Source organism: Megascapheus bottae, chromosome 3, assembly GCF_031878675.1.
Source record: "Megascapheus bottae isolate mThoBot1 chromosome 3, mThoBot2.hap1, whole genome shotgun sequence".
Taxonomy (NCBI): Eukaryota; Metazoa; Chordata; class Mammalia; order Rodentia; family Geomyidae; genus Megascapheus; species Megascapheus bottae.
The window spans coordinates 38360010-38387535 of record NC_143511.1 but is presented as its reverse complement, the minus strand read 5'-3'; the positions used below and the strand labels follow the sequence as shown (position 1 = coordinate 38387535).

At 38.6% G+C, this 27526-nt stretch overlaps 1 protein-coding gene across 3 annotated transcripts in view; it reads right to left on the bottom strand.

Moving 5' to 3' along the window:
- The window catches only part of Kdm4c (lysine demethylase 4C), a 313858-nt gene that overhangs the window by 249616 nt on the left and 36716 nt on the right, over window positions 1-27526 (bottom strand). For all 3 annotated transcript variants that reach the window (XM_090329959.1, XM_090329957.1, XM_090329958.1), the window contains exons 4-6: window positions 24980-25094; window positions 15190-15383; window positions 1896-1945 (exon numbers count right to left, since the gene is read on the bottom strand). In XM_090329959.1, the coding sequence (XP_090186085.1) occupies window positions 1896-1945; window positions 15190-15383; window positions 24980-25094 (359 nt within the window). The remainder of the gene's footprint in view (window positions 1-1895; window positions 1946-15189; window positions 15384-24979; window positions 25095-27526) is intronic.

Below are 27526 nucleotides of genomic sequence, written 5' to 3'. Positions count from 1 at the left end.
TTTAGAAGAATTCAATTAATCTGGCTGGCATGTGGTCAGTGGATACAAATCCTCCGCTGTTTTATAGGGCTTTTTCCTACCTCATCTCTCAAAATAATGCTGTGAAACAGCTTTAGCTTAAAGCTTACGTCCATCATTCAAGTTTATTAACCTCTTATTGATTAAAAAAATGGTACCCATTTTCCTGGAATGTCATTTTCAGATAGTTTGCTTCAAAGCATTAATAGGCAGTTTACATGACAAATTTCAGCTGGTGGCTCACAGCACAGTTTATATTGGATTCAGTTTAAAAGTTCTCCAGTGATGAGGTTAATAGAAAATGGTGGAACAGTTGTTAGAGAAGAGTTGAACACACAGTTGAAGCACAAAGTTCACTGCCTATATATTTAAGAATTACAGTAATAATCTTCTAAACTCCACTATAATCCATCACCCAGAATCAGGATTAATTCACCTTAGTATTCATGAAGATATTTCCTAACAAAGTTCAACATTACAATTACATTGCTATTACTACTATAATGTATTACATTAAAAAAAACCCACTAGGGCTTTATAGTTATTGGCCTGTCAAAATTACAGCAATGCTTCTTACATATGTGATACTCTAACTATTCTAATATTCTCCTACCATTTGGGGAAAGGTAACCTAATTAATAATTTCTGCTTAGAACTGTTTAGACAAAGAACAGGATTTCTTAGTATCCTTATTTCATTATTAAATGAAAGCATATATAATGGGGGAAGGGGAAAAGTCCTTTCCTGTATGAAGGCAAACCCAATAAAATCTACATCCGTGCCTCACAAGAAGGGCAGTGCTCACCCACACCATGTCTAAACACAGAACCTGTTCTTCATATTTGTCACTCAAACAGACCACTACCTTCTCCACAAGCAAGTCACTACTAACCTACATCTTCTTCAGTGTAGATGGTAGACAGTAAATCAAGGTAAAGATGGCAGGGACTGACTGACCTACACGTGTGAAGGCAAAGCCATCTTCTTTAAGGTGGCTGCTGTAATTACTGCAATCCTGAAATACATATGTAGTAAACTATGTACTCCAATTATGTGCTGAACACTGCACACACAAGCAAGTAAAGGGTGCACCCATTATGGTCTTTATGAAGATGAAGAATCATAAAGAAAAAGTTGCAGTTGCTGTAGAGTTAATTTTTTCTGCCCAAGAAGACATGTTCTCATCTGGAGCTACTCAGGTACATTCACGTTCATACTTCCATAAGGACAGTCCCAGGCCCAGCCAGCGAAAGAAGCTGAGCTGAGTGTTGGAGGTGAAATGAAACAACCCTTTCAGGAAATGATACAGAAGCATAAAAGTAGCAAAGTCTTTGGAAGAATATAGTTTGAAAGAAGAAAAAATTATTGACACAATTGCTTTTCATATGTTATTTTAATAAGGAAAAGAAAAAGGCTGGGAATGTGGTATAATGGCAGAGTGCTTGCCTAGCATACATGAAGCCCTGGGTTTGACATGGATACCACATCAACAGAAAAAGCCAGAAGTATCACTATGGCTCAAGTGGTAGAATGCTAGCCTCAAGCAAAAGCTCAGAGAAAGACAGTGCCCAGACGGACCCTGAGTTCAAACCCCAGAGGACAGGCAAAAAAAAAGAAAAAGAAAACAAAAGGAAATAGTCAAAATACATTAAACTGTTATTTACTTGATGAATAATAAGCACCCAAATGAAAAAAAAAATAATGACGACTATGTTACAGGGAAGAAACTCACAAATTACGTTAAAAAATTAAAATTGTTTGATTAAAGAAACATTTAAAAATAGTTGGAGAAGAATAAAAGTAACAGTAAAGAATTACTGCAAAATTCCTGAAAATAACAGCACCTATCAAGACACGAAATGGAAAACAAGTTTTACCTTGGGCTAGTCTTTCAAGTCGTTTCCCATGCTCCGGGGGTATAGCATACCTGAAATATTAAACATAAATAGAATTTCAAGTTCATAATTTTTCAGCTAGTATACCATGGATATTCTTTCCTTTATTAATATCATGTAAAACAATTCAAATTCCACTGAAGAGATTAGGATAATAATCACAACATCCTGTTCCTCACATACTGATTAGAAGAAAAATAAACCTACAAATCACCCACTCTTACCACTTGAACTGCATTTTAAGGATGAAAAAACTGTATTTTAAGGATCGGAATCAAAGGCCAAGCCCACTTTTCATAGCACTCTAGCTCACTGACACTGTGTTTTGGTGTATGTAAGTTGGAGTCTGGGTCTGTGTTCTAGCAACAGAGTGCTTGCCAAGCATGTTTGAAGCTCTGGGTTTGATTCCTCAGTACTACATAAACAGAAAAGGCCAGAAGTGGCTCTGTGACTCAAGTGACAGAATGGTAGCCTTGAGCAAAAGAAGCTCAAGGATAATACAGGCCCAGGCCCTGAGTTCAAACCCCAGGACTGGCAGAAAGAAAGAGAGAAAAAGAAAGAAAGGAAGGAAGGAATGGAGAGAGGGAGGGAGGGAGGGAAGGAAGGAGAGAGGGAGGGAGAAAAGAACAGAAAAGGGCAAAAGAAGAAAAAAGAAAAAGGAGAGAGAGGGGGAGAGAGGGAGGGGGAGGGATGGGAAAGAAAAGGAAAAACAAAAGAAAATTTAAGTTGGTTGGGCAAAGGTGGCTCATGCCTATAATCCTAGCTATTCAGGAGGCTGAGATCTGAGGATTGAGGTTCAAAGCCAATCAGGACACAAATGTCCATAAGAGTCTTATTTCCAACTAACCAATAGGCTCAAAGTGGTAAAGCACTAGCCTTGAGCTGAAGCGCTCACATACAACAGCACCTAAGGCCAGAGTTCTAGCCCTACAACCAACCAAAAGAAAAAGAAAAGTTGCCGTCATTTTCAATTCTAAAATACTTTTTATCCTCGACCAGAATGGGACATAAAATTATTGTAAGTATGTTTGCCTCAAGTCTATCTGAAAACATTGTAATTTTCAACTCAATTTTAAACGAAAAATCTACAGCCTTTTAAAATGCAACTTTGATTTGATTATGGGGCTTTTTAAATCATAATTTGTCACCCTTGAAAAACAAAAATACTCAAGTTTTTCAAGTTCTTGGGTTCTCAAAGGTGAAGTACTCGAAATTATTTATTATGAAGTACTAACACATTTTAAATAGTCTCATAAAATAGTATATTAACCTAAATTTTAGAAGAATTTTAATAAGGAAATTTACAGATATTATAAATACATTTAATTGATCATTTAATGTTTCAAGCAAGATGCACTGTTTCTGAAGACCTTTATTTCCTATATTTAGTAGCTCAATATGTATTAAATAGAAGTTCCTTTTACTGATGGAACTTATCTGAATATACTTAACACCACACATGGTTGCATTTAATGCCACTGATAACATATGCAAAACTTAATTGGATTCAATATAGCTAGGCAATTCACTAAAAGAAAATTCAACCATATATCCTGTTCCTTAAGGCTCTACTAATGAAATTATTCCAACTGAATTGGGGAGATAAAATTTTAGCGTAACTAAATGACAATAACCCAATGCATTTTAAGGCCACTTGTTATTTTTAATCCTTGAATTACAATCACAAAAATAAAAGCGAAGGAAGAAGTGACATAATGTACTCATTACTTGACTTATGAAATGGTAACCCCTCCAAAAAATACCTAATAACAAAATTATATTAATTTTTAAATACCCAGAAAAAATCTGTATGCATGTATGTTTGGTATATAGATATATATAGAGATATATATATGTGTGTGCATGTGTGTATTATATAGGCAGCATGTACATGTTTATATGTACGTGTCTATATGTATTTCCCAGTCAAGAATATCATCTACCTCATCATACACATGTGTACATATAATAGGTAACTCTTCAATACATAAAAGGTTGGATGTGAACAGATATATTTATATATCCTTTTTATTCTGAAAAATTCCCAAAGTAACTGGGCACCAGTGGCTCACATCTATACTTTTAGCTACTCAGGAGGCTAAGATCTGAGGATATGGTTAGAAGTTAGCTGGGACAGAAAAGTCCATGAGACTCTTACCTGCAAATAAACTCTAAAAAGCCAAAAGTAGAGCTTTGGCTCAAGTAGGAGAGCACTAACCTTGAGCTAAAAATCTAAGTGACAGCACCCAGGCCAAGTTCTAGTCCCAGCACCCCCCAAAAAGAAAAAGGGAGGGAAGGCACCAAAGTTAAAGTCCTTCAATCTAAGTTTAATCATTTGCTTTGCAAATCCATAAATAGCCTAAGGTGCTGAAGGAGAAGTTAAAAGCAAGGGAGGTCTATCCCACCTGTCTAATCCCATTTTCTTCTTCTAGCAAGCCTTTTACCTCTCTACCTAGGTGGGCCTTATTAGCCAAGTCTTCTAAATTTCCTTCTACAAGGAAATAGTAGTATCCCTGGATACTACTATTCTACTTTGAGCATATAATTTGCTCAAATAGTTCTACTTTTCTTATTGATTTGGGATACTGTCTCAATTTATTTCTAAATTCTGTAAACAATCCAGTTGATTATTCATACTCATCATAATGAGTATGAATAAAATCCTTATGGCCAACCAACCCATGCTATACTTCAATCACCTCTGAAATCATCAAAGGATTAATGACTCATATCCAATCACTGCCTGGCAAATGACAGATAGCAATATTTCTGAAATAGGGCTGACACTCACACTAGGAACCACTCTGTGGTAACATGCAGTGACACTCACACTAGGAACCACTCTGTGGTAACATGCAGTGAAGCACAATGGAGTGAAAAAAGCTTCCGGGAGATGATAGTCATATGCTCTGCTGTAGTTATCATCTTGCTCAAAATGAACCCACTTACTCCCAAGTACATTCCTGTGAAATTCTGTGCTTGGTTCTCACTTCAGTGTTAGCAATTTTATGCTTTGTTAAATTAATTGTTAAATAATAGTACAAAGCTCTATAATGTTTCACAAAGGCCTAACAAAGGACATCAATACTGACTGATCATTAGTAAAATGCCAATACGACTGAAAAAGTAATTATAGTTTTGCTCATCATCAGATTTCCACAGATAATGGAACTAAAAAATTCTAGTTTTATTTTTGTTTATTTGGTTGTTTGGTTTTTTTCTGCCAATCCTGGGCTTGAACTCAGGGCCTGAGCACTGTCCTTGGACTTTTCTCAAGGCTAGAGTTCTACAACTTGAGCCACAGCACCACTTCCAGCTTTTCTATGTATGTAGTATCAAGGAATTGAACCCAGGCCTTCGTGGATGCTAGACAAGCCCTCTACCACTAGGCCGAACTCCCGGCCCGCTAGTTTTAATTTTTAAGAATCTATGGTAGCTTCAAATCATTACTTAAAGTTAACAATAAATTTAGCTGCTTCACTCAACAGTCAAGCAGCAAAACACAAGCATGTACCATCTTAACAAATACAAATTTTTGCTCAAATCATACTATTCCTTTAACCAATGTCATTCAGCCAAGAAAGCCCAAGAGACTCAAAGAACAAGTTTGTTCTCTAAATTTACTCAACTCACAGGGATGGAAGGCCCTTTAAGATAATCTAGTTTTGTGTTTCTAAACTTTTCTTCTGTATTCATACCATCACAGGGACAAAATCACTACAACCTCCCACTGCCAGCAATAAACAGTAACTGGGAGAATCAGGATGCCTTCATAAAGGCATCCTAAGAAAATGAGGAACTTAACAACTGTCAGCCATCTTACAGAACAATAATGAAAGGCTCTGAAGAGTAAAATTTTGGAGATGTGTATTTCATGACATCTCCAAAGTAATGAGGTGATCCTGACCTATTGACCCATATATTCAATGTACTTAAGAAAATGCCCAAGATATATATCCACACAAACAATCACTTTATCAGGAGCAGACAGGTATATCAAAGGCTGAAAATTCAAAGATGTAAGGTGTAAATTCAAAGATCCCAAGAAGGCAGCCTAGCTGATGAATTCTCAAATTTTATGAATTAATCTACTCACTGCTTGTGAAAGGTCTTGGGAATGCGCCTTTATTTCTCTGTCATCTTAGCCTAGACCTCTGTTCCCTATGGCAGAGATTCTTAAGCAGTCATTGCATCTCTTGCCTTCTTCCTCTCCCTAATCCCATCCTCTACCAACACTGCTTCTATATAGCAGGGAAACTTAGTGGCTAAGCAAGAGATACACTGGTGGGCATGGATGCAGAGGAGTCCATGTATAGCTACTCATCTCAGTCAAAGGAATTCTAGCTCTATGGCCTTGACCACCTGCTACCACTTGTAGGAACATTTCCTGTCACCTCAAAAGGCTCAGCATACCCTAAATTACATTCATGATCTCCTGTTAACAGAAATCATTCTCAGCTTTTTCATTTCATTTCATAATATATTTCCTATTGCTCTACAAACTGGGAATATCAAAGGTGCCTCCTTACTGCTACTGATAACATCCTCTTCACTTTATCTTCAAAATTCTGTATCCATCTTCCTGAAACACAATCCCAACCTTTACCTGCCCTCAGCTATTGCCATGAATGAATTCTACCCATCTATCTCAGGATGGCTACAGTTTTATTACTATCATATAAAACCTGCATTGCCCACTACCTGGTTTCTTAAGATGCCCCACAATTGAACCCCAATCTTCTTAGATATGCACACTTGACTCCCAACAGGATGGCCTATGAATTATTTTATAACTCACATGGCTTCAGCCTCACTTCTCCCATTAAGTGTACCCCTCTGCTTCAATTCTCAACCTCTTGACCCCACCAAGATTCTCTTTCCTTGAAGCTTTCTTTGACATTGTCTCAGCAGTCTCATGCCTTCTCATACTGCAGAATTCCTTGAATTATACATTTCACATAGCATTTATTAACTACTCCTTTTCATACTCAGCTGCTCTTCTATGTGCACAAATCACTATTTGTCTGGGTTCCACGTGGAACAAAAGACCTACCACTACCCAGAAATGCTCCTATAAATTATCCTTACCTTGCTGGGTGCAGTGGCTCACCCCTGTAATCCTAGATACTCAGGAGGCTGATATCTGAGGATCAAAGTTCAAAGCCAGCCCAGCTACTAAAGTCTATGAGACGTTTATCTCCAATTAACCACCAAAAAACTGGAAGTGCCACTGTGGCTCAAGGGGTAGGGCAATATCCTTGAGCTGAAGAGCTCAGGAACAACAGCCAGGCCCAGAGTTCAAGTCCCATGACTGACAAAATAAAAAATAAATAAATAAAAATATCTCTGCCTTAAAAGAGCAATGCTGGTGGTATTACAATACCAGACTTTAAACTCTACTATAGAGCCGTAATAACAAAAACTGCTTGGTATTGGCACAAAAACAGACCAGATCAGTGTAACAGAAGACCCAGAAATAGAACCACATACCTATAGGCAACTTGTATTTGACAAAGGAGCCAAAGATATACAGTGGAACAAACACAGCCTATTCAATTACTGGTGCTGGCAAAACTGGGCAGCCACATGCAGAAAACTAAAAATTGACCCTAGCCTGTCGCCATGCACAAGCATTAACTCAAAGTGGATCAAAGACCTCAACGTCAGACCGGAAACCATGAAACTGCTACATGATACAGTAGGAGAGACACTGGAACTCATAGGCATAGGCAAAAGATTCCTGAACAGAATCCCAGGGTCACAACAGATTGGAGAGAGACTTGAGAAATGGGACTACCTAAAAATAAAAAGTTTCTGCACAGATAAAAACACAGTCACAAAAGTAGAGAGACAGCCAACCAACTGGGAAAAGATATTCACCAACAATACATCTGACAAATGCTTAATATCCAGTATCTACAGGGAACTCAAGAAACTAATCCCCCCCCAAAACCCAATAAACCATTCACTAAATGGGCAAGGGAACTAAAGAGAGACTTATCAGAAGAAGAGATTAAAATGGCAGAAAAGCATATGAGAAAATGTTCATCATCCATGGTCATAAAGGAAATGCAAATAAAAACAACCCTAAGATACCACATTACCCCAACAAGAATGGCCAAGATTTTGAACTCAGACAATGACAGTTGCTGGTGGGATTGTGGAGAAAAAGGAACCCTACTGCTGGTGGGAATGCAGACTAGTTCAGCCACTCAGGAAAGCAATGTGGAGGTTTCTTAAAGAACTGAAAATAGACCTTCCCTACGATCCCGCCATACCACTTCTGGGCATCTATCCTAAACATCATGACCCAAGATATTACAAGGACACCTGCTCAGCTATCTTCATCTCTGTACTATTCACAATAGCCAGGCAATGGAAACAATGCAGATGCCCTACTGCAGATGAATGGATACAGAAAATGTGGTATATATACACAATGGAATTCTACATAGCCAACAGACAAGATAAAATAATGTCATTCACAGGAAAATGGATGAACCTAGAGCAAATCATGTTGAGTGACACAAGTCAAGACCTAAGGAACAAAAGGCGCATGGTATCCCTAATACGTAGCTATTAAATCCAAAGAGTACAAGAGCGAGGACTCAATAACTGCATACCCAAAGCTATGGACATGGTAATGGAAATATAAACATAACTATATAGACATAAAAACCTATGACTCTATAGACATAATGTTTTATTTCTTAAATTAATGTTTCTATGACATACAAACCCTTAGCCTAATATTGATTAAGTTCTAAAGACTAAGTCCCAGTGATTGTAAATAGAGATTCCCTCCTTGAACACTTGTTTCTTAAACTTATCATTTAAAATGATATAAAAATCAACATTAATAAATTCTTTAAAAAAATATATATCTCTGCCTTGTTTGGTAAGGATCTAATCCACAGCCAGGTCCTTCATTACATGCTACAGTTACTCAATTATGTAACTAAGCCTAAACTCTTTCTTTTGGACAGTCCTGGAACTTGGATTCTGAGTCTGGGCACTGTCCTGGAGCTCTTTTTTTTTTTTTTTTTTTTTTTTTTGCTCAATGCTAGCACTCTATCACTTGACACATAGCACCACTTCCAGCTTTTGCTGTGTATGTGGTACCAAGAAATCAAACCCAGGGCTTCATGCACGCTAGGCAAGCACTCCACCACTAGGCCTCACTCTTGACCCATAAGCTTAAATTGTTTTAGGATATGGTTTTTTGCCTGTTTTTCTGTATCCTTTAAAAGCCATCAAATAAGGTATACCTATTATTGTTTTCAACTATTGAACTACATGTTGATTTGTTGAAATTAATGGGCAATTGCCCATTTAACCTTTAGAACAGAGATTTGTTTTATATTCAATTAATTTCATATATAATGAAAATTGCCAGCAGTTCTGCTTACAATAAAACCTATGAATCATTAATAATCTAAGAATAGACTAATTAGATTTTTAGGAAGAGTAGTGGTTTATTTAAAGACGAATTTTATTACTGTTGTTGTGGTAGTGGTGGTGGGGTCATAGGGATTTAACTTAGACCCTGAACACGGCCCCTGAGCCTCTTTGAGCTCAAGGCTAGGTCTAGAGCCACAACACCACTTCTGGTTTTTGAGTGATTAATTGGAGGTATGAATCTCATGAGAATTTTTCTGCCCAACTCGCTTCAAACCACAATCCTCAGATCTCAGCTTCCTGAGTATGATTACAGCACGGCCGTAAGCCATTGCCCAGCCTAAAGACAAATTCCTTAATGAATTTTACAAACGTACATACGTATATAATTAAGGACAACAGAACTTTCTAAACCTATTTTTGGAGATTTACTCAAAAAGAGAAAATTGACCCAAATATGAAAACTATCTTGAAATAAACTAAGTTCATTCTATCTTGTTTACTATGGTGCTGATAACTCCTGTCTAAGCAACCAGTACAGATGTATGATCAAAAAGTATTTAATAAGAAAGAAACAATAATGCCATAAATCACCAAACGTAAATTCAATATTTTATAACAGGACCTGGTATTAATAAAAAATACTATTTCAATGAGATTTTAAAATACAGTAACTCTAAAAGGTGGCAATAAAATATAGGCTTGTAAGAAGATGCATGCCCCTATCAAAAACGTTCTAATGCCAACAAGAAACATTTTCAGGGCCAGGAGTTTGGCCTAGTAATAGAGTGTTTGCCTAGCATGCAGGAAACCCTGGGTTTTATTCCTTGGTACCACATACACAGAAAAGCTGGAGTGGCACTGTGGCTCAAGTGGCAGGATGATAGCCTTGAGCAAAAAGTGTCCAAGGACAGTGCCCAGGCCTCAGGACTAGCAAGGAAAAAAAAAGAAAAAAAGAGGGAGAGAGAGAGAGACAGAGGGGGGGAGGGAGGAAGAGGGAGAGGGAAACTTTCAACAATTTTCAAAGCAGCTGAACTTCCCAAAGGTAACAGGTAACATGCAACTTTAGATATCAAAAATAAAACAATAAACAACCAAATATTTCTTTCACCACCCAGAATCTCCTAAATAATTTTAATCTTCATTAAATAACAGAAAAATAACTTGAAGGAACTGAAGAAAACAAAAGCAAGCCATCTAACTTGCCTTTTATTTGATGCACAATGTCTTTGTAAAGAACATTAGCTCCAAGGGACACTGTAAAGCAAACATTTTTTGTCTATATCAGAAAATCATACAAGAGATCATGGAGTTGCCAGCCGTGGTGGCTCATGCCAGTAATCCCAGCTACTCAGAAAGTTGAGATCTGAAGACTGAGGTTCAAAGTCATCCCAGGCACTAAAGACTGTGAGACTCTTATCTCCAATTAACCACTAGAAAACCAGAAGTGGTGCTGTAGCTCAACAGGTAGGGCAGTAGCCTTGAGCTAGAGCTCAGGGACAGACACGGGCCCAGAGTTCAAGCCCCACAACCAACAAAAAAAAAAAAAGAAAGAAAAAGAAGAAAAAGAGATCATGCAGGATGACAAAAAGAAATGTACTCTTTACCTCACTTATGTAACTGTACATCATATTTATAGTAACAATTTTAAGAGATGGTCTACTCTGTAAACCACCTTTAAAATAACAGCAAAAAAATTTAAATAATTTTTAAAGGCCATGTGATTTGTTATTACATCCTCTCTAAAATACATATTATAAATGATACTCCAGAATTAGTATATATAATCTTTTAATAATGAAACTGCCTTGGAGTCAACAAAATTATATATTAAATTTGAAGTGTGTTGTGTGAAGATTTCTACTACACAACCTATGAATATCAAAATATAGTACAGTCTCTAAAATCTGCTTTCAATTTTTATAACTTTTAAAATTTCTTGTATAATATATGAATGAATAAAGGGCTATGGTATGGTAAATGTGACTATATAAATCATAAGGAAGAAAGCAATGTTTAAAGTTAGAAAAGGCAAATGGCAGATTTTCCAGTCAGGTTCAGTGCAGAGGTTTATTCTGAACTACTGCCTATGCTCTGGGGAACAACCATCCAGCACTGCTAGAGATGTTTTATTTGGTTTTGTTTGAGGGATGTAGTTAGTGGTCCTTGTACTCTGGGCCTGGAGTTCCTCACCCTTCAGGTACATTCTCTCTGCCACACCTTCCTCCTCTACCGAGCACAAGAAAGCTCTGAAAACTGATTACTCATTAATTTGAACCCCATCTGGAAAAGAAAGACTCAAAGCACCATTTAAATTTTTGTATCCCTGAAAAATTAACACATAATGCTTAAGAGAAAAAAAAATCACATATTCAAATGTTCATTGTACTAAACACAAAAACATGTCAAATTCAGACTTTCAGATAGATACTACTATGACCATAAACATATTTTTCATAAAGCTACTAAAATAATACAAATTATAAATTTTAAATAGTGGCTAATATTTTACCAAGTGCTCTTATATCAAGTATATCTCTGATCCCTCCTAGTGACAGAAAATAAATCATGTCTCCACTTGGCACTGAAAGAAACTCATGATGAAAGGAGTACAGTGATTTGCCCTGAGTCATCTGGCTGGTAAGTGACAGATTGGGATTTTTAAAACAGGTCTTCTGGCTCCGAAGTCAATATTAATTCCAAGAAAATAAATACTTTTCCATTGGCTGTCAAAGCTGTTTCTACCTGCTTACTCGAAGGATTCTTTTCCCTTAAACCTTTATGCCAGAAATGTTTAAAAAATCATCAACTTCTCTACAGTGTCTTCAATATAAATCTGTGCACGTGAACAGTTACTTGGCAGACCTGCCACGCATAGTGGCTACAAATGTTTGTCTCACGGCTTCTGACTGGAGCTGTACATTATCTTCAGTGACTCAAAAATCTCAGGAAACCTGGTATTCTTAATACCTACATTTCGGACAAGAATCTTTATTAAAATGCTCTATTTCCTTACTTGCCCTTAAGCAATCTAAACATTCTTTAGAGGGCATATAAGAATTCTTTTCCAGAGTTATCAATCCTGTGTGCTACATGCTGACGGTTCTTAAGTGCGGGGAGGGGGAAGAGACCAGTAGGAATGGATCTTCATTAATTTCAAGACAGCCACAGATAGGCTGCAGGATGCTGGATGTGAAGAGAAGTATGTAGAGGGAGTGCTCACAAACACTGGTAACATGCAAAAGTAGCCAGGCACTGGTGATTCATGTCTGCAGTCCTAACTATTCAAGAGGCTAAGAACTGAAGGTCCCAGTTCAAAGCCAGCTCCGGCAGAAAAATCCCTAAGACTCTTATCAGCAATAAACCATCAAAAAGCTGGAAGTAAAGCTTAACTAATAGAAAAACTAAAGCAAGAGTCTGAGGCCCTGAGTTCAAACCCTAGCAGTATGGCCCTGAAGTATGGGGGAAGTCATAGACAGTCAGTACAGTAATCAATCACACCCTAAACTGTAGAAGAGAACATAGCAGGCATTAAATGCAGCTTCTAAGGCTAAGAGGAGAAAGAGGACACACTGAGGGGACAGTTATAACACAGGAAAATACATCCTCCAGAGTAAAGTAACTGCTGAGGCTAGGAGCATATCCTAGTGGTAGAGTGCTCACCTAGCATGCACAAAGCCCTCAGTTAAATTCCTCGGTATCACATACACAGAAAAAGCCAGAAGTGGAGCTGTGGCTCAAGTAGCAGAGCACTAGCCATGAGCAAAATCTGTCCAAGGACAGTGCCCAGGCCCTAAGTTCAAGCCTCAGGACTGGCGGCAGCGGAGAAGGAAAAGAAGGAGGAGAAGGAACTTCTACATAGCGAAGGCTAGATGCAACTCAACAATCACATAGGAAAGCACATATGCAGACACACACAAGCGCTTATGTTACCCAGTCATCCTCTCATTTTGCTAAGTAAATAAAATATTCCTAGTGCTGATAATAAACCACAAAAGAGAGAAAAAAAACTAAAGATTATTTCTACAAACTTAATAATTTTGTGGATAAGAACACAGGGGTCCACAGAAGTGCAGATATTTCTGCAGGCACAAATACTAATGGCAGAATAAAGACTAGAGCCCTAGGCCAGAAGTGTGGCCTAGTGGAAGAGTGCTTGCCTAGCATGCATGAAGCCTTGGGTTTGATTCCTTGGTAAGACATACGCAGAAAAAGCCAGAAGTGGCGCTGTGGTTCAAGTAGTAGATTGATACATTGAGAAAGCCCAAGGACAGGCCTTGAGTTCAAGCCCCAGAACTGGATAAATAAATAACTAGAACCCTAATATGTGGTTCTTCAAGTCTTCACTCTGCCACAGATACTGCCCACCCCCTCCCCACCAATATTTCCATGAATTTGGATTGCTTTTACATCCTTTAAAAGCTTATTTCAAAAACATTATGATTTCTGAAAGTGACAATAAAGCTCTTTTCTAAATTATTTACGCGACAGGCGAAGTGGCTCATACCTGTAATCCTAGATACTCAGGAGGCTGAGACCTGAGGATCTTGGTTCAAGGCTAGTCTTATCTCCAACTAATCATTAGAAAATGTGAAGTGGGGCTGTGGCTCAAGAGTAGGGTGGTAGCCTTGAGCTGAGGACAGGGCCAAGGCCCTGAGTTCAAGCCCCAAGACTATCCAAAAAAAAAAAGAATTTCTACGTTCTAGGACCTTTACCCTTTACCCAAATAAAACATTATTTCCATCTAAAATGTCCATTTGTTAACCATTAGGTATTTATGTTAACCATAGGGAATTTAGCTATATTTAATTTTTCTGGCAAAAGCTTACAACTTCACACCCCATGGGAAATTAAAAATAAGGATAAGTATCACACATTGTATTTCAAAAATACACAAAAGGAGAAATTGAACAAGGCTATCTTCAAATTAGAGACAACAAACCCTCTAAACTGACACAAGCCCCTAGAGAAGATCCCATCATGTTCACAAGCATCAGAAGTAGCACATTTCTGGGACTATAAAGCACATGTTTCTGTATACACTATAGAAAATAGAACATACCCAAAACAATGGAAACAAATTAGAACATGAAATCAGCTGACTACAAAGGACACCACAGTGACCAATAGGCTCATTACAAACAGATAATGAATGTAACATATATTTTATAGAAATGCAACATGTTCCTATCATTGCACAGAAAGATGAGGGAAGACAGAAATACTGAGGCACATTCACACTACATGTCATTATTCTTCTCCCTATGCTAATAGGAGTCCTGAATCATCTCCTCCTCTCCTTTTACCCAAACACTGAATAATGTTGTCATTTAGAGACTAGACCAAAATAGATGGCTAAGATAACTTGAATACCTCCACAAAGTCATTTTTTTTGCCAGTTGTGGGACTTGAATACAGGACCTGAGCACTGTCCTTGGACTTTTCTCAAGGTTAGTGCTCTACCACTTGAGCCTCAGCACCACTTCCAGGTTTTTTCTAGGTATATGGTACCGAGGAATTGAACCCAGGTCTTCATGCATGCTAGGCACGCACTCTACCACTTGGCCAAATTTCTTTTTTCTTTTGCCTGTCCTGAGGCTTGAACTCAGGATCTGGACACTGTCCTTGGACACTATTTGCTCAAGGCTAGTGCTCTGCCACTTGAACCACATCACCACTTCTGGCCTTTTCTAAGTATGTAGTACTGAGGAATCAAACCCAGTTCGCATGCTAGGCGAACATTCTATCACTAAGGCTACGTTCTCAGTCCTCTCTAGAAATTTCCTAACAAACTTTCTAGATTCCTTAAGCAAAATACAAAGGCATAATGCCCAAATGTCAAAACTAGAAGGCAATAAATATTAAATAAGACACTTGCCAAGACTTGGGCTCTCCGAAGTGGAGATAATTAATGCTGTAGAGGTCCATGTCCTCGGTATGCCATGCGAATGTGGTTTTCCACATGCCAAAATAGAGATAGGGAGTATTCACACCCTCAATAGAAATACCGCACTCTTCTTCCACCACATCCAAGACAGTATTCAGACGAGCAATGTTCCATTCATCCACACCCTGGATCAAGAGAGAAGAGAGGAATCACATGTTAATAAACTAACATAACATTTATTCATCAAATCACTATGTGATTATTATACTGAATGTTTTACTTTTCTGGAAAAAAAAATAAAAATAATGCAATACTGACGCCAAGAGCTACACACAGAAATCCTGAATAATTCACCCAAAATTACTATACCATAATGTGGTACAGTAATACTACTGGTATGTATAAAACAGTGTATGAAATAGAGTGCATGAAATAGATTCCAGATTCCAAATAAAAGTTAAAGCCCCACTTCCCACATACTGCTAAAAAATAAAAATAAAAATCATTAATTCAAAGCAGGTGACCTGGTAAGTGATTTCCATCTGTGGCACATCTTCTTGTTTGCGGTTTTGTGTTTTCATGTTTGGTTCATTTTTGCACAATAGTTGAGGGCATGTTCAACATCAAATATCATCTTACGAAACCAGTAGCAAAAGATACTGTCACTCCCCCCCTCCTCCATATCCACTTTCAGCCAGCTGTAGCATATGACAGCTCATTTCCTACCAACTCCACTCTAATTACTGAAAGCATATTTAGTACGTAAATGTGTTCTTAACCACAGACCACTGATTGTAGTGATCCTTCAACTAAATACTAACGTTCTATGTTGATAACACTCTTTAAGTACACAATTCCAATCAAATATTACTCATGCCAACTCTGGTAGTTGTAGGAATAGAGTAGCTTTCCAAAATCCATACATTTAGTAACATGAAAAAAGAAGAAGGTTAAAACTTTACTGACATAAAATTTAAAGTGATGGGAAGAGATGTGTATTTTATTAGAACTTGCCAATCAATAACTACTCACTACAGTTCACAAATGCTTACATATTTTGAGAAACTATGTTTCCTATATATTTTTATAGTCAAAATCTAAATTTCTTTATATAATCACAAGGATAATGAAATGACTTAAAATCCATTTCAAACTACAAAAGGTATTATTATAGAAGGGGCATAAAATTCTTCTCTTTGTGTACTGAAAAGGCTCTGCCCAATAACTATGCCAGTGGCTTTACACAGGACCACTGCATTTACCTTATACAGAGGGTTGCTCTGTTTTCATTTTTTTATCTTTAAATAGTCCCCTAATCTACATGAAAATCTTCCTACAACTTTGCATATAGGAAAACCACTGATTTAATCCCTAAACTTCCCTAAGTAGTCATTCTATCTTCCACTCTCATTATCAGGAATGAAAAGCAGTAACTTGATGTTTTGTTTTATCATTTTCTATTGTACCAAAGATCATCTGTCAAGATTTAGAAATTCTAGCTAAGGACATAGGATTCATGGATCCATCATAGACATGTACTTAGTTTTGTTCTTTGGGGGGATTGTCTTATTTTTTGCTGGTTCTGAGGCTTGAACTCTGGGCCTGGGCTCTGTCCCTGAGCTTCCTTTGCTCAAGGTTAGCACTCTACCACTAGAGCCACAGCTCCACTTCCAGCTTTTTCTGGGTGGTTTATTGGAGATTGGAGTCTCATGAACTTTCCTGGCTAGGCTGGCTTCAAACCACAACACTCAGATCTCAACCTCCATTTTAACTAGGACTACTGGCATGAGCCACTAACACCCGGCTCTTAATTTTTAATAACAGAATTGTTAGTTTTATTTCACACTCTTGTACACAAGTCCTTACTAGAGATCCTAAAGTGTCCCTGAACAATTGGAACAATTTGTTCTTCCCTGAAGAGAAGTGATTACATTCAACATTTAATACATTTAACATTTAATAAAATAATAAAATTTTGGAGTTGGGAAATCCCTGGGTTCCAGAAACACTACAAATTAAAGAAAGCTTGGACAAATGGGACTGCATTAAACTGCAGAGCTTCTGAATAGCAAAGGACATAGCTAGCAAGCTAAATAGAAAGCCCATAGAGTGGGAGAAGATCTTCACTAATCATACAACAGACAAAGGCCTCATATATAAAATACATCAACAGCTCAAAAATTGAATCACTACAGAACTTCTTCAAAGAAACAACCATCCCATTAAAAGATGGGCCAAAGTCTTAAAGAGAGACTTCTCTGAAGAAGTAAGAATGGCCTAGAGACTCATAAAGAAATGCTCAACATCTCTGGCCAAAAAGAAATGCAAATCAAAACAACTCTGAGATTGCACTTCACTCCAGTTAGAATGGCCATGATCAAGAAATCTAGTAACAACAGATGCTAGTGGGGATATGGTCAGGAGAGATCACTATTACACTGTTGGTGGGAGTATGAACACATTCAACCACTCTAGAAAGCAGTATGGTGATTCCTCAAAACACTAAACATAGAGCTCCCCTACGACCCAGCAAATCCACTCCATGACATTTACCCAAAAGTCTAGAAACAAGGACATACTAAAGCCACTAACACAATGATGTTCATTACAGCACTATTTACCATAGCAAAGATATGGAACCATCCCAGATGCCCCTCAATAGATGATTGGATCAACAAGATGTGGTATTTATACACAATGGAATTCTATGCTGCCATCAGAAAGAATGACAAGTGGAGTTGGAAAACTGGATATCTACATACAGATACCCACATATACAAGACAAAAATTGACTTGTCACCTTACACTAGTATCAATTCAGAATGGACCTGATACCTTGAAACTACTATAGGAGAAACATTAGAACTTGTTGACACAGGCAGGAACTTTCTGAGTAGAGTTCCAGGGCTCTGTAAATTGGAAGCAAATGGGATTACATCAAACAAGAAAGTTTCTGCACAACTTGTAACAGTGATTAAACTAAAATGGCAGCTTACAAGATGGGAAAAGATCTGTACCAACTATATAGTCAACAAAGGCTATATATGAAGAATATACAAGCAACTTAAGAAAGTAAAAGCCCAACCAATAAATGGGCAAAGGAGCTAAATAGTAACTTCTCAGAAGAAGAAAGAATAGCTGACAAATGAGAAAACACTCAGCATCCTTAGCCATAAAGGAAATGCAAATCAAAATGACACTAAGCAAGGTCTGGTGGCTCACACCTGCAATCCTAGCTACTCAGGAGGCTGAGATCTGAAGATCGAGGTCCAAAGCCAGCCCAGGCATTAAAGACCAAAAGAAACTTATCTCCACTAGATAATGGGAGTGGGGCTGCGGTTCAAGGGGTAGTATAGTAGCCTTGAGCTTAAGAGCACAGGGACAGCACCCAGGCCCAGCGTTCAAGCCCCACGACCAACAAAAAAAAAAAAAATTGAATAGAACCCCTTTGTACAACTACTGAAAATTAAAAAGAAAATGAAATTCCCAGTAAGATTGGTCATCATCAAGAATACAAACAACAAATGCTAGTAGGGAAGCAAGAGAAAGAAGGAATCCTATTTTGCTGTTGGAAATGTAAACTGGTACACCCACTCTGGAGGTGGTTTGGAGAGTTCTCAAAAAACTTAACAAAGAATCTTATCATCCACCGATATACTACTCTTGAGCATCTACACAGTATATTACAAGTCAGGATATCATAAAGAAGTTTGAATATCTATGTTCACAATACTCAAGTTATGCAAACATCCCAGATGCATTACAACAAATGAATGGACGAAGAAAATATGATCCATATATAGAATGGAATGGTACAGAGAAGAATGATGGAATGAATGATGGAAGGGGTGACGCTGATCAATATGCATGTACTTCTAGAATTGAAACCCCTTTGTACACTATGTAATAAAAACAAATATTAAAAAAAAAACAGGACTGCAGGCATAGCCACGCCCAAGGACTAAAGTCCAGAATTTAAGCCCATCAAAATGCTCAGATGTACCTGGGTCTTATAGGTTTAGACTTCCTTTAGCAGAACAGCCACAGAATGCTCAGACAGGTGCTGATTAAGTCACAGTCTTCCTTTATAGAACAAATACCTGGAAGTCACAGTCCCACAAACCCAGCTTTCCCTGCACCAAAATATGTCTAGGGTGATCATATTTGCTTTGAATTTGAAATTTAGAAACTGTTCTGCTTTTAATTCTTCTATTTCAGGATAAAAAGATATTCTGACCTAACAAAAATATAAACTGGAAAGGCCCTCTAGTGACTCAAAACAGTTTAAACTGTTTCTCCTTGGAAAGCCACAGCCTTAGGTAACTTTGCTATTCAAGAGCACCACCTTGTGGACAAACACATTTAAGCTACTCCATTTTGAAGAGGGGAAGAAAAATGTCACCACAGGCTTAAATGCCATTGAGTCCAAAATCATTCAGTAAAGACAACCATGCCTCAATAAACAAAAAGTCCTATAAAGGGGCACACTGTTTGAGTTGCTTTGTTTATTTTCTGAGATGGGGGCCTCATTACATAGTTGACGCAGGAATCAAGTTCCTTCTGTGGCTCAAGTTGGCCTTGGCTTGAAATTCTCCTGCTTCAACCTCCCAAACAATGAACTTACAGAGAGCTGTCACCACACTCAGATGAAATAGGCTCTTGACTTGAAAAAATTCTAATACAAAATAAATCTGACCATGGAGCTAATGACTCATGCCTGTATAATATTAGCCACTGAGGACACTGAGATCTGAGGATGGTGGTTCAAAGGCAGCGCAAGCAGGAAAGTCCATGAGATTCTCGCCTTCTAGTAATCATCTAAAAAACTGAAAATAGAAGCCAACCCGGTGGCTCACACCTGTAATCCTAGCTATTCAGGAGGCTGAAATCTGAGGATCATGCTTCAAAGCCAGCCCAGGCACTGAAGTCCATGAGACTCTTCTATCCAATTAACCATTAGAAAATGAGAAGTGGTGTTGTGGCTCCAGGGGTGGTAGCCTTGAACTGAAGAGCTCAGGGACAATGCCCAGGCCTGGAGTTCAAGCCCCATGAATGGAAAAAAAAAAAAAAAAAAAAAAAAAAACCACACACACACACACACACACACACACACACACAAACTGAAAATGTAGCTGTGGCTCAAGGTGATAAGAGCACCAGCCTTGAGAACAAATGCTCAGGGACAGAGCCTTGGCCCTGAGTTCAAGCCTCATAACAGACATTAAATAAGCATACACATATTTACATAAATACACAAAATAAATAAATCTGGAAGTCACAAAAATCCATAACTAAAGATTTTAGTTTACCATATGTGGTAAGGGCACATCTGTAATACTAGGAAGATAGAAAGCCAAGGCTACATAATAAGACCCTGTCTCATAAAAACATGAAAAAAGCCGGATGCAGATAGCTCACATCTGTAGTCCTAGCTACTCAGGAGGCTGAGATCTAAGGACTGTATTCAAAGCAAGCCCAAGAAATAAAGTTCCCATGAGATCTCCAATTAACCATTCAAAAACTGGAAGTTTGGCCAAGAGTTTTGCAGAGTGGTAGAGTGCTTACCAAGCATGCTTAACTCAGGGCCTAGCACTATCCCTGACATCTGTCACAAGGCTAGTGTTGTATCCTTTTAGCCACAGCTCCACTTCCACTACTAAAACTCCCTCAGAGACAAGACACATGCCATAAAATATTGTGTCTTACACTCCCCACAATAAGAGATCCGCAGCTCTAAAAACCTGAAAGTTACTGGATGTTCCCAAGCTGCATGTTTTATTGCATTTTGTACACTGGATTTTAGTAACCAAAGTTACTCAAATTTTAAGTCTACAGTAAATTTTCCTTTGAAGCATTACCAAATAGTAACTGATTTTTCAAATACAAGTAGTAGGTTGATAAACACAGAAAACCAAAGTCCACTGCAGTCAATGATTATATTATGTCACACAGGGCTACTATGAGACATTTTCATGTCAACTGTTCTGAAAAATGGTCCTAAGTATGTTGCTTCTAATTCTCACTGGAGAGGCTGAGCACAGCAGCTCATGCCTATATAATCCAAGCAATTCTAGAGTAGTAGGATCCATGAGAGAGGACCATGGTCCAAAGATAACCTATTCAAAGAGTTCATAAACCTCATCTCAAGCAACTGTTGAATGTGGTGGTAAACTCCCACCATCTGAGCTAGAGAGAAGCTGAGATGAGAGGACCAAAGTCCTAGGCCAGCCTGAGCCACACATTTCCTGAGACATGACCTCAACAAAAATGGTTGAGTGTGGGGCCTGGATCTCAACCCAGGATCAACTGACCCATCAGAGGCTTAAGTACCTACCATGGGGAAGAAATCACAGAGGACATACAAAACGAGCTCAGGGTCTATGTAGTTCATGACTTAGCTTGACACATTTCTACAATTATAACATTTAACTAAGCAACACTTCTGTCTCTTTAAAAGTGGGCACCAGGAGCTGGGAATTTGGCCTAGTGGTGGAGTGCTTGCTTAGCAGGCATGAAGGCCCAGGTTCAATTCCTCAGTACCATATACCAAAGTTGTGTTGTGGCTCAAATGGTAGCCTTGAAAAAAGCCCAAGGACAGTACTCAGAGCCCAAGCCAAGGACTGAGGGGGGAAAAAAAGTGGGAGCAATTGGCTCTCTCCTGTAATATAAGCTACTAGGAAGCTGAAATCTGAGGATTGCAGCTCAAAGCCAGCGCAGGCAGAAAAGTCCTTGAGTATCTCCAATTACTCATTAAAAAAAAAAAAAAAAAGCTGGAAGTAGCACTGTGGCTCAAATGGTAGAGTGCTAGCCTTGTGAGAAAGAAGCTCAGGGACAGCACCCAGGCCCAGAGTTCAAGCCTAAGGATCAGCCAAAAAAAAAAAAGGAAGGTAAAAGCATGCAACAGCAAGCAACCATAAAAAAATTTAAAAAAAAAAAACAAAAAACACATCTCAGCCCCATACTTTATGCCTGTAAAATCAGGGACAGCACCCAGGATCTGACGCACAACCAGAAAGAAAAGAAAAATGGTAAGAACATTCACCTTGCCTCATCTATTCCTGTAGAAATTCCACTGAAGTTGGTTTAATGAGACAGAGCCACATAATATAGTTAACTATAATGTGCCAATTTAATACAAGGTATGATTTGAAACTGGTCATCTTAACACAGCTGATGCTGAAATAAGATAAACTGTCCTATTAATGTAATCTTTTTGGGCGAGGGAAGTCGGTCTTGGTGCTTGAACTCTGGGCCTGGGCACTGTCCCTGAGCTCTTCAGCTCAAAGCTACCAACCGACCCTTTGAGCCACAGCGCCACTTCCTGTTTTTTGGTGGTTAATTGGAAATAAGAGTCTCACAGACTTTAGATTTTGGTACCTGGGCTAGCTTTGAACTGCGATCCTCAGATCTCATTCTCCTAAGTAACTAGGATCACAGGCATGAGCTCCCCACAGAGTATCTTAAAACTAATAGCCCCAGCCCGGCATGATGGCTAATGCCTGCAATCCTAGCTACTCAGGAGGCTGAGAGCTGAGGATCAAGGTTCAGAGCCAGCCTGGGCACAAAAGGACCAGCGACTCTTATCTCCAATTAACCTCTAAAAAAATGGGAAATGGGGCTTAGCTCAAGGGTAGGATGGTAACCTTGAATAGAAGAGCTCGGGGACAGCGCCCAGGCCAAGTTCAAGCCCCATGACCCACAAAAAAAAAAAAACCTAATAGCCCCATATAAATGTTTCCATAGCCGGGCACTGGTGGCTCATGCCTGTAACTCTAGCTACTCAGGAGGCTGAGATCTGAGGACTGAGGTTCAAAGCCAGCCAGAGAACCAAAAGTGACTCAAGTGGTACGGCGCTAGTGTAAAGCTTAAGAGTTCAGGGACTGAAGATCTCAGGGACAACACAGAGGCCCAGAGTTCAAGCCCCATGACCAACCAAAAAAAAAAAAAAAAAAAAGTTTCCACAAAGCCCTCTCCTGTTGGCCCACACCCCTTTATCATCATTTATCTCCTACATGCTCCCCTTGTCACTTGTCCTGGGAATGATAGGTCCCAGTCTTTACCTCATGAGAAGAAACTGGCCCTATATACCTATGACCCTACAGGTCTTTCACTCTCTCCCTCTCCCCCCCCTCCCTCTCTCCCTCTCCCTCTCCCTCTCGCTCTCGCTCTCCCTCTCCCTCTCTCTCTCTCCCTCCCTCCCTCCCTCTCTCCCTCTCCCTCTCTCTCTCTCTCTCTCTCTCTCTCTCTCTCTCTCTCTCTCTCTCTCTCTCTCTCACACACACACACACAGAGAGAGACTATCTCAACAAACAAGCTGAGCTCAAGTTTGGTGGTAGATAGCTATAATCCCAGCAGAGGCTTAAGTAGAAAGACTGAAATCCAGGCGCAGTCCCAGGAGAGAAAAAGAAAGCAAGCAACAAGACAGACAGACAGGAAACCTCATCTGAAAAATAACCGTAGCAAAAAGGGCTAAAATTATGGCACAACTGGGAGAAAACCTGTATAGCAAGTGTGACAAGTGGAGTTTCGAAAACCAATACTTGCAAAAAAAAATAATAATAAACTAAAAATGAATAACACAAAGGTTGTAATAATATATATCTTTCATGAAATATGATTAGTGAAAAACAGAATATAAGAAGATTTGGGGAGGAGGGGGAGGATGAGAGGAGGAGGAGAGAAGGAGGAGGAGAGAAGGAGGACGAGAGAAGGAGGACGAGAGAAGGAGGAGGAGAGAAGGAGGAGGAGAGAAGGAGGAGGAGGAGGAGGCAGTGGAGGACAATGACAAGGACGATGACGACATGGTAGTGGTAGATGTGGTACCTCATGCCTATAATCCCAGCATTCAGGAAGATAAAGCAGGACATGTGCCAGGGTTTCACCTTTGTAATCCTAGCTACTCAGGAATGAACTAAGATCTAAATGTCTCAATTCAAAGTCAGCCTAGGCAGAAAATTCCATGAGATTCTTATGTCCAATTAAGCAGCTAAAAGTCAGAAATAGAGGTATGGCTCAAGTACTTGAGTACCAGCATTGATCAAAAAAGCTAAGCAAAAGAACAAGTTCAAGTCTCAATGCCAACCCCAAAATAAAGGAAATTAAGGCAAGAGGATCATGGAGTTTGAGGCCAATCTAGACATCGTGGCAATAATTTGTCTCCTGAAAACAGGGGAGGAGGTAATGAAATAGAATGAGAGAGATAATAGGGGGCCGGGAGTTTGGCCTAGTGATAGAGTGCTTGCCTAGCATGCATGAAGACCCGGGTTTGATTCCTCAGTACCACATACATAGAAAAAAAAAGCCAGAAGTGGTGCTGAGGCTCAAGTGGTAGAGCTCTAGCCTTGAGAAAGTCCAAGGACAGTCCTCAGGACCTGAGCTCAAGCCCAGGACTGGCAAAAAAAAAATGTTTAAAAAAAAAAAGAATGAGAGAGATAATAAAAGAGAGAATAAGGATAAATATAAGCCATTTCCAATATAGCATTTAGATGACTAGAAAAAAGCAAAATAAGTCTGAAATATTGCTTTTGTTTTCAGGTGGTAGTAAACAGAAAATATTTCCTGGTTTCCAGTCATTTTTATAACATATAGCTAGATACCCACCAGCTACATTATGATCACACCATCATTATTGTGCAAGTAGCTGTTTTTAATCTGAAAAAGATGAACCACAGAAATTCTGCTGCTGACTCTCCATTTTTTTCTGATCTAAAGGAGTCATGACAATCTAAAATAAGTGAATGCTTCTCACACATTAAAACATTCTTTACTACTGTAAGTATACCTCATCATATATGCTCCCATTAATATCTGCACCATAGATAGGTGCCACAAAAGTTAAATTTTTCCAGTATTTGCGCTCCAAATCTTCATAATCCAAATATCTTGGAGTACAATATCTAAAAAAGAAAAAAGTAAGCAATTTTTAGATTTTTTCACATTAATGTAAATTACTTTCTAAGCAGAATCCTATTGAAACAAAAATATTACAGACATCTATGTTTTCAAACCCAGTAAACACACAAATGTAGCTAATCCTGATGACTTTATATTTGTTCTGGTTTTTAATAATATCAGGGCCTGTACTAAGGACCTCACAGTGGCTCATTTCTTATCATGACTGGCACTCTACCAAATGAGCTACATCTCCAGCCCAGCCTTTTGCTACTTAATTGGAGATGCGTATTACAGACTTTTCTGCCAAGGCTGACTTCATATTATGATCCTCTAGGGCTTAGCCTCCTGAGCATCTAGGCTTACAGAGTGTGAACAATGAGCTCTGACTCATTTTACCACGTTTATTAGTGAGGAAAGCACGTTCACAAAAGTATTGAGGTACACTTAAAAGGCATTATCTGAGCTTCTGAATTATTACTAAAAACCTTTAAGAAATTATACAAGGATATTTTAGAGATTTATATGTGCAAGACATAATACCTATGGAAAAACTGAGAAAGAACAGCCCCACTAAAACTTTATTAAATGCATTAACTGTAGGAGAAAAAAACAGAGAGAAAAAAACATATTAAATATCTGGAATGAGAAAATAAATGGGCACAACCATTCCAGAATATGATATTTCAGCACATACTAAATGTCAAAAAATTTATAACCTTCTTAAAATGTAGCTCTAGGAATTCACCAGGACAAGACATATCTATACAAAATGACAGGCAGCTGTAGCAAAGACTGAAACACAAAGTAAGAGGCAGCAGTGAAGAGCTTTTAAAAATCTAAACATAAATAAGGAGGTCTACAAACTAACTGACATTAAAAAAATCCTTCTGGGGGGTCTGGAGCTTGGACTAGTGGTAGAGTACTTGCCTAGTATGCATGTCCTCTGTACCACATACATAGAAAAAGCCGGAAATGTTGCTGTGGCTCAAGTAGGAGGGTGCTAGTCTTGCAAAATCTCAGGGACAGTGCCTAGGTCCAGAGTTCAAGGCCCATGACCTGCCCCCCACAAAAAAAAGAGCAAATACCTCTGTGTATAAGAGGTCAGGAAAAAATATATATGCTGAATTATTATTGTTATTTCTCAAATAAGAACAGAAAAGTACTTTCCCTTCTGTGTTATTTGGATTTTTAAGAATGACCTTATATAATCACCCCCCCCAAAAAAAAAGTTTCTTCATGAGGAAAATAAGCAGTGGCAAGTATGGTGACAAGCATATATAATCCCAGGTACACAAGAGACATGGGTAGAAGGATTACAGCCCTAGGCCAAACACAAGACGCTATCCAGAAAATAAATAAAGCATTGCTCAGGTGACACAGTGCCTGCCTAGTAAGCACATGGCCCCGATTTCAAACCTCAGTACAGGGAGGGAAGGGAGAAAACAAGCAAAGAAAAAAGACAAATACATGGCTTCACTCATATGTGGAAGCCAGACCTACAAGATATACATGTTCATGGGCATGAATGTACCTATACATACTTGAACATACATACATACATACACACACACACACACACACACACACACACACACACAGAATATAGTTGTACCTGTGGGAGTAAATAGAAGGAAGCAAGGGAGAAAAGAATTTTGGAAGGGAAAGGTAAAGGGTAGACAATTTGGAAGTACAGTGCAATTGTGTATGCAAATATCAACAAGAAAGCTCAGTGAAAGCTGTTGATCAATAAGGGGAAAGGAAAGCAACAGGGTTATTTTCAACAAATATAATGTATGCATGTCTGAAGTACTATAGGGAAACATCTTAGTGTAATTAATATACCCTAAAAAAAATGATAGGAAGCTCTGCTGTGGGGGTAGGCACCACTGGGGTGGGTTAGCGAGGAGGGTAAATGAGGATGAATGTGGTTGGCACAAGTGATACACATGTATGAAAATAGAACAATGAAACCTGCTGGAATTGTTTTAAGGAAGGGGAATAGGATAAGGAGGTGATAGAGGGGATGAAGTTGATAGAGAAATATTTTATGCATGTGTGGAAATGCCACAATGAACTTCCTCCCCCTCCTTACATAACTTATGTATGTTACTAAAGAATAAAAATAAAATAAGTAAGAATAATATAGAAGACTTTTTAAATAAACAAAAATAGTCAACAATTAAACCAAATTTTTGTGGTTGGCAGAAGCAGCAATGCTAGCACACTAACATTTTAGATTAACTGTGAAACCATCAACACACATATTCACCAGACTATTACTCATGTTTTTTCTTTACTGTTTAAACCAAGCACATGTCCTATGCTAGAATATACTGAAGAAAACCAGATGAGCAGAAGCTGTGGAGATCAATCCCTCTTAGAATGATGGCACGGCCATGATGAAGACCACATGGCCACACCACTGTTCAGTAGT